The sequence below is a fragment of the Bos indicus genome, chromosome 15 (assembly GCF_029378745.1).
Source record: "Bos indicus isolate NIAB-ARS_2022 breed Sahiwal x Tharparkar chromosome 15, NIAB-ARS_B.indTharparkar_mat_pri_1.0, whole genome shotgun sequence".
NCBI lineage: Eukaryota > Metazoa > Chordata > Mammalia > Artiodactyla > Bovidae > Bos > Bos indicus.
Window position 1 is genome coordinate 15,783,101 of NC_091774.1, and position 12,230 is coordinate 15,795,330.

The 12,230-nt window shown below is 42.6% G+C and overlaps 1 protein-coding gene across 1 annotated transcript in view; it reads right to left on the bottom strand.

The window, feature by feature from the left end:
• Positions 1 to 7,239: 7,239 nt before the first annotated feature.
• Positions 7,240 to 12,230, bottom strand: part of LOC109568776 (lysine-specific demethylase 4D-like) — a 38,073-nt gene continuing 33,082 nt past the window's right edge. Inside the window, exons 2-3 of the mRNA XM_070803352.1 lie at positions 10,673 to 10,790; positions 7,240 to 9,239 (exon numbers count right to left, since the gene is read on the bottom strand). Of these exons, the coding sequence (XP_070659453.1) occupies positions 7,661 to 8,944 (1,284 nt within the window). The 5' untranslated portion in view covers positions 8,945 to 9,239; positions 10,673 to 10,790 and the 3' untranslated portion in view covers positions 7,240 to 7,660. The remainder of the gene's footprint in view (positions 9,240 to 10,672; positions 10,791 to 12,230) is intronic.

A 12,230-nucleotide genomic window follows, 5' to 3' on the forward strand; every position in this document is an offset into this window, starting at 1 on the left:
TACTTTAAATGCATAAATAGATGCGAATTTTATCAGGGAAAAAGTTGCTTTCTGATATAAAATGTCATCTTTTCCATCTTTATTCTTCAAAGGAAAAAAAGATAGTCAAAAAGTTCTTGCTTTCGTCTAGTCTAAAATCTTAATTCCAAATGATGTTACACTACAACGCAGAAAATGTTTTCCTTGAAGGATTCGACCTTTAAATGAAACATGCTGAATTCTATATGCCTCACTCCAATTTCAATTCAATCAGCACCACCCTAATTCTAATACCCTTATAGCCAATCTCTAATTTGATCACACATGTTTTTCAGAAAGTGTTAGTCAATTCAGTTGTGTCTGACTCTTTGCAAAACCATAGACAGTAGCCTTCCAGGCTCCTCTGTCCAAGGAATTCTCCAGGCAAGGATACTGGAGTGGGTTGCCATTCCCTTCTCCAGGGGATCTTCCTGACACAGGGATCGAACCCAGGTCTCCTTCAGTGCAGGCGGGTTCTTTACCCTCTGAACCAGGGAAGCCACATGCTTTTCAAGTCTCTTCCAATTGACTCACCCCTTGCCCAGTTCTAGAAACCCTCTTATTCCCATTGGATCAACAAATCAGGTGTTTTTTTTTTTTCCTGAAAATCTTTGCAATTTACTAGGAAAATATTAAGAAGAAAATTAACTCCACAAGTTGGAAAATTGTTTAAAAATAAAACTCAAGGAAACAATATCCCAGTGTATAATTTTCTCTTTCCGTCTATGTGCGTGTATGTGCATAACTAAAGTTGCTTTTTAAAACTTGTGGTAAGAAAATAACTCCTTCCCTCAGAAGCACAAATAACACAAGTAAAGGGACCTACCTTCTATCAACAAAATCCTGATTCCAACTGCAGCTATACAAGGACCCAGAGAGACTCTTCTCCTGGCAACTGGACTCCAAATGCAGGCCCATGTCCTGATGGCTCTAGCTTTATACCTGGGAAACAGTATAATTTGATCAGCAGCAATCAACAGTAATTATGTGATTAGGGCTCTGATTGGTCAACACTTTTTTCTGTCCCTTTTTGATTTTTAAACCAATCTTGCCAGGAACAAAGAAACTTGGTTAAAAGTCAAACCAAGCAAATATCCTAAGAAATAGCAAAAAAGAAATTAGCAATTTGTCTAGCAGCAATTGAAGAGTACCTTATAGTTAGTCTTACCTGATGACTCATCACAAGCTGGAATCCAGATTGCTGGGAGATGTATCAACAACCTCATATATGTAGATAATACTACTCTAATGCAAGAAAGCAAAGAGGAATAAAAGGGCCCCTTGATAAGGATGAAAAGGGAAAGGGAAAAAGCTGACTTGAAACTCAACATTCTAAAAACTAAGATCTTGGCATCCTGTCCCATCACTTCATGGCAAATAGATGAGGGAAAAATGGAAGCAGTGACAGATTTAATTTTCTTGGGCTTCAAAATCACTGCAGATGGTGACTGCAGCCATGAAATTAAAAGATACTTGCTCCTTGGAAGAAAAGCTTTGACAAATCTAGAAGAAAAAAGTGAAAGTGTTAGTCACTCAGTCTTGTCCATCTCTTTGTGACCCCATAGACTGTAGCCTGTCAGGCTCCTCTGTCTGTGGAATTCTCCAGGCAAGAATACTGGAGTGGGTAGCCATTCCCTTCTTCAGGGGATCTTCCTTACCCAGGAATCAAACCTGGGTCTTCCATATTGCAGGCAGATTCTTTACTGTCTGAGCTACCAGGGAAGCACCAGGGTAGGGGCTAGACAGTGTACTAAATAGCAGAGATATTACTTTGTGAACAAAGGTCCATATAGTCAAAGTTATGACTCTTCCAGTAGTCATGTACAGATGTGAGAGTTGGGCCATAAACAAGGCTGAGCACCAAAGAATTGATGCTTTCAAATTGTGGTGCTGGAGAAGACTCCTGAGAGTCCCTTTGGACAGCAAAGAGATCAAACCAGTCAACCCTAAAGGACGTCAACCCAGATGCCCAGATTGCTCGTAAAGCATCATTTCTGCTGTGTCCACCTGGCTGTCCCAGGAAGAGGTTACCATTCGCAGCAGTAGACTGAGTAAAGATTGCCTTCACCAACAGATGGGACCATGAGAGCCTGAAACCACAGAGAGCCTGAATAGAACCACAGAGAGCCTGAATAGAACAGAGCAGAAGAAAGGCAAGTTTGCTCTCTCTGCTGAGCAGACACATCCATTTACCTGCTGTGGGGCACTTGACATGGGCACTCCTGGTCCCCAAGCTTTTGAACCCAGACCCAGGTCATATTCCTGGTACGGCCTGTTGCAGATGATCCATCTGACAGATCAGCGGATGTCTCGTACTGGGTAAACACATTCCTCTAATAAGAGCTGTATGCATCTCATATCAGTTTTACTAATCTGAAGAACCCTGACAAAACGACGTAAAAAAATTAAAAGAAATTACATTCTAGAAGTTTTTCATCATACATGAAACTGACAGTGAATTAGTATCCTAAATATCACATATGTCTTACATAGCAACAACAAAATATAGTCAAACCAAGAAAAAATTGGGCAGAGCCTTAGGTCATTCACAACAGAGGAAATCCAAATGGCCAATCAACACAAGGTGTGCAGTATCTCTAGTAGTCAGGGGAAAGCAATGAAATGCTATCCGTTGCCCATTTAGATTAGGTCTGACAGTGTAGAATGTGGGTCAAGAGATGGAGAAACCAGAACCCTCCTGTACTGCCAACAGTGACGGAAACTGGAGGGTAATCTGGCTTTTCCTAGAAAGTTCAAGATGAGCATGAATACAAACCAGTAATCCTAGGTACAAAGCTGTTGTGTAAAAAGCATTGTCTGAATTCAAAAGCTTTAGAAATAATCATCCTGTCTATCAACAGCACCGTGAATAAAATTTAAAAAATTAAAGCAATCTAGTTGACTCTATTGAACTGACTAGGATCTATATATAATAATTTAGGCCTTGTAACTGTAATATTGACTTTTAAAAATATTTGTTTAGTATTTTTGGCTGCACGGGGTCTTCATTGCCGCATGGGCTTTCTCTAGTTGCTACTCTTCACTGCCCCGTGCAGGCTTCTCAATGGGCAGGTTTCAGCAGTTGGGGCGCATGGGCTTAGTTGCCCGGTGGCATGTGGGATCTTCCCAGACCAGGAACTGATCCTGTGTTCCCTGCATTACAAGGCAGATTCTTAACCCCTGAACAACCGGAGAAGTCCCTGCAACACTGACAGTTTAAAGAGGTGATGGTGAGGATACATTGACAAAACCATGTGAAACATACTGCTTTTGATGTCCTAGACATCTGTTAAACATCTGATAAATATACACTGAATTCGTGGTTATTTCTCAGAAGTGGCTGCTGCTGCTGCTGCTGCTGAGTCACTTCAGCCGTGTCTGACTCTGTGCGACCCCCATAGACAGCAGCCCACCAGGCTCCCCCGTCCCTGGGATTCTCCAGGCAAGAACATTGGAGTGGGTTGCCATTTCCTTCTCCAATGCATGAAAGTGAAAAGTGAAAGGGAAGTCGCTCAGCTGTGTCCGACTCTTCACGACCCCATGGACCGCAGCCCACCAGGCTCCTCTGTCCATGGGATTTTCCAGGCAAGAGTACTGGAGTGGGGTCATTGCCTTCTGCAGGAATGGAAAGGAGCCTAAAAGATCATGGCAATAAGAACAAAGGTGGCTCTATTCTTGCTTGTATATAATTTCATTTTCAGTGGTCTTGTTTTTCCAAGATTAAGTTTAGCAAAAACCTCTTGGACATGGAGAAACAGCTGGCTATGGGCATCTTGTCCTGAGAAGAGCAGTCCAGATTGAGAGTGTCCAAATTGAATGTGTCCATCCACATGAAGTAAAACAGAATTTTGAATAGAATCACTTGATGAGTCCCATTCATTACCACTCCCAGCTCCTGATCCTTTCAAGATTAATTTTTTAAATTTAAATGTAATGGTTGATATGCAATGTTGTGTTAGACTCACATGTACAGCAAAGTGAATGTTATACATGTTTTTTTCAGATTATTTGTCTTCATGTTATTTCAAGATATTGAATATTGTTCCCTGTGTGTGAGTGCTCAGTTGCTTCAGTCGTGCCCAACTTTTTGTGACGCTATGGACTGTAGCCTGTCAGGCTCCTCTGTCCATGGGATTCTCCAGGCAAGAATACTGGAGGGGGTTGTCATGCCTTTCTCCAGGGCATCTTCCCAATCCAGGGGTCGAACGCACAGCTCTGAGTGTCCTGCATTGCAGGCGGATTCTGCAGTACAGTTCCAGGTACTATGCAGCAAATCCTTGTTGCTTATCTATTTTATGTACAGTTGTGTGTATCTTTGACCCCGTACCCCTAATCCATCCCTCTCCTGCTTCTTTTCCACTTTACTAGCGACAAGTTTGTTTTCTGTTTTGTATATAGATTCACTTGTATTGTTTTTATATTACACATGTGATATATTTGTCTTTCTCTGTGTGTTCACTTAATATGATATTCTCGAGGTCCATCCATGTTATTGCAAGTGACAATACTTCATTCTTTTGTGGCTGAGTGATATTCCATTGTGTGTATATATGTGTCTATACACACACTACTTCTTTAACCTTTCATCTGTTGATGGGAACTGGATTGTTTCCCTGTCTTCTGTGCTTAGTCGCTCAGTTGTGTCAGACTCTTTGCAACCCCACGACTGCAGCCTGAAAGGTTCCTCTGTCCATGGAAATTTTCCAGGCCAGAATACTGGAGTGGGTTGCCATGCCCTCCTCCAGGGGATCTTCCCAACCTAGGGATCGAACCCAGGTCTCCCGCATTGCAGGCAGATTCTTTACCAGCTGAGCCATGAGGGAAGCCCTATCTTGGCTATTGTAAATAGTGCTACTATAAACACTGGGGGGCATGCATCTTTTCCAATTAGTTTTTCTCTTTTCTGGATGTATGTTTAAGAGTGTGATTGCTGGATCATATGGTAGTTCTAGTCTTGTTTTTTTAAGGAACTTCCATACTGTTCTCCATAGCGGCTGAAGCACTTTACATTCCCACCAAACGTGTAAGAGGGTTACAGTCTCTCCAGCTTTTATTATTTGTAGATATTTTGATGATGGCCATTCTGACAGGTGTGAAGTGATCTCATTGTAGTTTTGATTTGCATTTCTCTAATAAACAGAAATGTCGAGCATCTTTTCTTGTGCCTGTTGGCCATTTGTATGTCTTCTTTGGAGAAATGCCTACTTAGGTCAGGAAGACTAATTTAGGAACCAGTATATTGGTAAAGCTAAACTGTATTTTTTATATTTCTTGTCTTCATTGGGCAAGGAAAATTGTCTTTTAAGTATGAGAGTGAAAAACATAAGGAGTACAACGGGAGCAATATTTTCTGAAAATCGCTTTTGTTTCTTTTCCTTCAAAACTCCCAATTCTGTTAGCTTAGGTTTTCCAGGATATGCATCTACAGGGGAAGAGATCATAATATTCCTGAAATATAGCAAGAGAATTTCAGCTTCTAAAGTTTAAAATAGCAATATGAACCAGGCTCATAGAGACTTTTCAGAATCCCTTATTACTCTGCAGTACTGTATCCAAAACTTTCCTACATTAAAGGACCAAAATCCCTCAATATTGCAGTTACTTATCACATGAAAGTTTACTCCCTGCTCATAAAGATCTACTCTGGTCCTGCTGCTTTCTAGGGCTGCTGTCTTCCAAGTAATCCCAGTCTGCATCCATCCTGTGGTTCCACCATCTCAAAACAAGCCTTAATCATCTTGTCAGCCAAGCATCTTACTACCATCCTTCACTGTGCCCGGGTCCATGAATTCACTCTCTCAACTTTCACAGAACAAGCAACCACAAAGTTGCCTAGCTGCATGTTGATAAGAATGAAACATGGGCTTTTGTGCATGCATGCTCAGTCACTTCAGTCATGCCCAACTCTTTGCAACCCCGTGGACTATAGCCCACCAGCCTTCTCTGTCCATGGGATTCTCCAGGCAAGAATACTAGAGTGGGTCACCATGCCCTCCTCTGGGAATCAAACCCGCGTCTCCTGCATTGCAGGCTTATTCTTTACCACTGAGCCACTGAGGAAGCCCTATGGGCTTTTGCTACTCCTCAGAGTTTCAAACAAGCCTTACTTTTTCATGACTCCCCTTTAGTTTTATATGGTGCTTCAAATTCCAAAGTCTTACTGAAATTCTCTGGGGCAGAGTGGGAGGGAAGAGAGCTGTGGTTTGTATCTCTGAAATGTTTCCTTCTGCATCCAAACTACCATTTTCAATTTCCAGGAATGATTCTGACCACTTCTGTACATTTTCGTAATTAGGGCCTAACTGAGTAAACATCAACTACCACCTGTACTATTTAGATGTTCTAACTACATTCTGGACTTCCCAGGTGTCTCAGTGGTAAAGCATCCACTCACCAATGCAGGAGACCTGCTCCAGTATTCTTGCTTGGAAAATCCCATGGACAGAAAATCCTGGAAGACTCCAACCCACAGAGTGGCAAAGAGTTGGACATGACTGAGCATTCATACACCCACAACTACATTTTCCTGCCCCTAACATGGTCCACAGAACAATGAAGGTGATTATTTAAATGGAGAAATGGTATCATGTCAAGTGCTGTTTTAAACTTCCAATGACTTCTCATTTCAAGTTAAACAAACTCAAATACTTGACATAAGCTACAAGGTCCTACATACCCCAGATCCTGCCTCCTGCTTTGTCTGCCCCAGATACAAAGAGTGTCCGATAATTTTCTATCCTGCAAAAACAATACCAAGCTCTATGGTAAGTCTGTTACACGGCTGTTTCTTCCAAGTGGAAATCAGCTCTGGATCTCCCTTCTTGTCATTTGGGACTGGGAAATGTCTCCTGCTCTAGGAAGTATTTCCTTACCACTCGAACTAGACTTTCATTGCTGCACAGAATGTATGCCCACTTGAAACTGTCCTGTTCATTTACGTGTGGATTCATTTACTGGGATGTATCCATGACTTAACCACGTGAAATAGACACACAGCATTGAAAAGGCAGGGGAGAGTTAGAAGATTTTCAGATGATGGCTTTTTTATCCTATGTTGGCTCATCTCTCCTAGCAACTTGGGTCAGACAAGTACCAGGTGATTTCCATCAAGTCCTCATCCTTAATATATGGCTGCAAATCAAATCCCCCAACCCATCCAGTCAGCCTGAACCCAACAATCAACCCCAAACTCATTCATCAACACCACACAATGCAACAAGCTCATAAAAATAACTTTTACTTAAAATGTTTTGATACAGTAATTCAGAAAAGTGCCTAAACACCTCCCAAATGATTGAACAACACCAGAAATCAAGTCAGATGTTAACATCCTAGTTACCTTTAATATAGTTGCGAACAAATACTGGCAGACAACACTTTTCCGATATATCAAAGACTCAAAATACCCAGTATACTTCCAGGAGCAACACAGGAGGGACCCTCCTGCAAGACTAATGACCTGCTAATACCCAAAGCTCTGAAATGTAAGTGTTGACCAGTCTTGAGGATCGTCCACACCCAAGAACAGTGGGGTACAAAGGCTTCTCCTAAGAGCAGTCATACTCGGAGGCCTTAGCAAGAAGTTGGAGCCCACCGGCTGGGTTGTTCCATCCAGGGTTCCTCTGCAGGGCAGGGCTGCGTCTCATATCTGAGTCTTTGGAGAGGCTCCTCTTCGCCCGGGTCGGACATTCAGCTCTGGAGTACCCCTTTTCCGAGGACGACGACGACGAGAAACACATCTGCCAGTTGGGTGGTGATCTGGAGGAGATGGACCTGGCGTCCGCGGCGGGGTCTGGCGCGGCTCCTGGGAGTTGCAGGCGAGCCGGGTTCCCCAGGGCGAGTGCACCTCCCTCCAGGCACTCAGCTCCTGGCCGCCCGGCGCCGCGGGCTCGGCGTGGTTCACCACCGCCCGGTCCTGCCCGCGCTTCCACAGCTCATAGCGCTCGGGCTGCAGGATGCGCACGAAGGCGTCCATGGAGAAGGCCACCTGCGCCTCGCCGCAGCTGCACTGCGAGGCCACTTTGCCATAATCGATCCAGCGCGGGGTGGCGAAATTGATGGCCTCGGCGCAGTTGAAGCCGTGGTTGAAGCCCGAGTGGTAGCCGTAGGGGAAGGTCACCATGAACTCGCCCGCCTCCTGCGTGACCCGACCGAAGGGGATGCCGTTGTCCCGGAGCACCGTGGGCGAGATGAGCGCCGCCTTGTGGCGCAGGAAGGCCTCGCAGCTCCGCGAGCTCTCCGGGAAGAGAGCGCTGGCCAGGCGTTCCAGGCGCCGGCCGTGCTCGGGTGGCACCGCGTACCAGGTCTTGGGCTCCCCGAAGTGCAGGAAGTTGATGCTATAAAGGTCCATGTCCTCCGTGTGCCAGGCGAAGGCGGTCTTCCACATGCCGAAGTACAGGTAGGGGGTGTTGACGCCCTCGATGACCACCCCGCACTCCTGCTCCAGCAGGTCCTGGATGGTCCCCAGGCGTCCCAGGTTCCACTGCTTCGTGTTTTCATCAAATAAAGAGCCACTGATGTCCGCGCCGTATATTGGGGACTCAAAGAGGCGGGTTTTCCAATATTTTCGCTCCAATTCCTCAAAATCGGAGTAGAATGGAGTCTGGTATTTTTCAGTATTTGCTAAGTGGCGGTACTCTGCCACGGTCATGGCTTTCTTCTTTTTGTGGTATTGAGTAAACACACCTGCCCGCCCAGAGACCACCTGCTGGAGCGGAGCGGCTATTAAGATGTCATCGATATCGTCGTAGGTCTGTCTGGCTTTCCATTCCTTGGGTGGCACTATCTTAGCCAAGCCTGCTCGGTGGGCCCCTTGCGATTCTATGTAAGCAATGTATTTGTTGAAATCCGCATATTCTTCCATGGTTGGGTGGAAGGTCATGATCTTACAACTTGGGTTCTGGGAACCAAAGTGCTTAGCCTGCATGGCTGCAGTATAATCAGCAGTGGCTTCTCAGGGTCTTAGGTATGCTGTGGGTACCTGAGAGTATTAGGGAGTAACCTCTTCCCTATGCTTTATTCTGTAGCCAAAGGAAAGAGGGTGTTTCCCAGAGGGGAAGGCTCCCTGAACCAAGTCCTGCCTCAGTCTGCAGCTCTGTGACTTTCTTTGGTTGGAGATGTAAGTGCTTGGGAGGCCTCCCTGGATTCACAGGCTTGAGTGCCTGGCAGTTTCTCAGCTCACTGTGGCAAAAAGTGTCTTCATGGAAGTTTCAAAGCCAAACCTAAAGAAAATACAGAATATCTGAAGATGAGTAGATGACAAAAGGAACTGATTTAAAGCAAAATTTTATAGCAATCTTAATTTCGAAATCTGAATTTAAGGGCAAAAATATACTTTGTAAACAGGAATGTAAATTGGTGCAGTTATGGTACATACTATGGAAAACTGTAGAGAGGTTCTTTAAAATTTTATATAGAACTATTATATAATCCAGCAATCTCATTTCTGGGTATATATCCAAATGAAATAAAAACAGAATATCAAAATAATATCTGCCCTTCTAGGTTCCTTGAGGCATTACTCACAATAGCCAAGATATGCAAACAACCATAGTGTCCATCCATGGTTAAATGAATACAGAAGATGTGATATAGATATTTGGTGGAATACTACTCAGTGATAAACAAGAATGAAATTTTTCCATTCGCAATAACATTGGTTGACATGGAGGGTATTATTCCAAATGAAATAAGGCAGAGAAAGAAATAAAGTACAGATACCAATGTGCACATATAATAAGGATAATAACAAGCATTATCCTTAACAGATACATCTGAAACATTCCAACTAAAGTACAATTATTAAATTGCATTCACAAACAGATTATTAGAAATATATGGATCAACTAAGTTTCTGAACACTGATTAGCATACAATATCTATAGATCCCATATACAAATTAACATCAATTATGAAGTGAAATAGTAAAAAGGTTTCAATTCCTTTAATAACAAATAGATGCCTCCAAAGAAGAAGTCAAAATCATATGCATTTAATACTTGTACTTAAAATGCATAAAATGAGAATTTTACCAAGGGGAAAAAGTTGCTTTCTAATATAAAATGTCTTTTTCATCTTTGTATTTGAAAGGACAAACATCAAAAAAAAGTGCTTGCCTTCTGCTAATCTAAAACCTTAATTCCAAATGAGGAAACACTACAGCCCAGAAAATGGTTTCCTTGAAGAATTCAGCCTCTAAATAAAAATGGTTGTGCTCAGAGTCTGGCTCTGTCTGTCCCACCTCGGTCTCAGCTCAGTCAGCACCACCCTAATTCTAATACCCTCAAATCCAATCAAAGTCTTTAATTTGATCCTACACATTTTTCAAGTTCCTTCTAATCGACTTGCTCCTTACCCAATTCTAGAAACCATCTTATTTCCATTGGATCCCAGTTAACTAAATGAGGTGCTTTTTCCTGAAAATCTTTGTGATTTTTACCAAAAAAAAAAATTAAGAAAAAAATTAGCTCCTTTTGTCAGAAAATAGTTTAATAATAAAAACACAAGGAAATGATATCCCAATGTATCTCTCTCTCTCACTCTCTCTCTCTATATATGTATACAGTATATATACATATATAGTGACTTTAAAAAACTTGTAATAGAAAAAATACCTCTTTTGCTTACAAGCACAAATAGAAATAAAATGACATACCTCTGATCAACAAAATCCTGATTCCAATTGGAGCTATTCAAGGATTCAGAGAGACAGTGTTCTTTCAGTAGCTGGTCTCCAAATGCAGACCAATGTCCTGATGGCTCTGGCTTTATACCTAGGCAAAGGTATAATTTGATCAGGACCAATCAACAGTAATCATGGGATGAGGGCTCTGATTGGTCAACCCAGGTAGTCTGTGCCCTTTTGATTTTTAAACCAATCAACAGATAACTGAGAGGTTGAAAATTATAAGAGTGGCACTTCCCTGGTGGCTTGGATGGTAAAGAATCTGCCTGCAGTGCGGGAGACTGGGGTTTGATCCCTGGGTTGGGAAGATCCCTTGGAGAAGGCAATGGCAACCCACTCCAGTATTCTTACCTGGGAAATCCCATGGACAGAGGAGCCTGGGGGGCTACAGTCCATAGGGTCGCAAAGAGCTGGACATGACTGAGTGAACACGACAAATTCATATCAGCTCACCATACCATCATGGTTATCCAGGCCTTTAAGACTTTTCTTGTATGTTCTTCTGTGTATTCTTTCCACTTCTTAATCTCTTCTGCTTCTATTAGGTCCTTACCGTTTCTGTCCTTTATTGTGCCCATCCTAGAAATTAATGAATGTTTCCTCTCTATCTCCAATTTTCTTAAAGAGATCTCTAGTTTTTCTGATTCTATTACTTTCCTCTGTTTCTTTACATTGTTTATTTAGGAAGACCTTCCTCTATCTCTCTCCATGCTATTCTCTGGAACTCTGCATTCAGATAGGTATATCTTCCCCTTTCTCCCTTGCCTTTCACTTCTCTTTCCTAGCTATATGTACAGCCTCCTCAGACAACCACTATGCCTTCTTGCATTTCTTTTTCTTTGGGATGGTTTTGGTCATTGCCTTTTGTACAGTGTTATGAACCTTCTTCCATAGTTCCTCAAGTACTCTGTCTACCAGATCTAATCCCTCAAAACTATTTGTCACCTCCACTGTATAATCATAAGGAAATTGATTTAGGTCATATTTAGGTGTATGGCCTAGTGGTTTTCCCTACTTCAATTTAACCCTGAATTTTGCAATAGGAGCTCATGATATGAGCTACAGTCAGATCCAGGTCTTGTTTTTACTAATGATATAGGGCTTCTTCATCTTTGGCTGCAAAGAATATTATGTCATTTCGGTATTGACCATCTGATGATATCCGTGTGTACAGTCATCTCTTGGATTGTTAGAAAAGGATGTTTGCTATGACCAGCATGTGCTCTTGACAAAACTGTTAGCCAATGCCCTGCTTCATTTTGTACTCCAAGGCCAAAGTTGCCTATTATTCCAGCTATCTCTTAACTTCCCGCTTCTGCATTCCAATCTCTTATGATAAAAAGGACATCTATTTTTGGTGTTAGTTCTAGAAGGTCTTGTAGGTCTTCATAGATCTGGTCAACTGAAGCTTCTTTAGCATTAGTGGTTGGGACATAGATTTGGATTACCATGATATTGAATGGTTTGCCTTGGAAACAAACAGAGATCATTCTGTCGTTTTTGAGATTGCACCCAAGTACTGCATTTT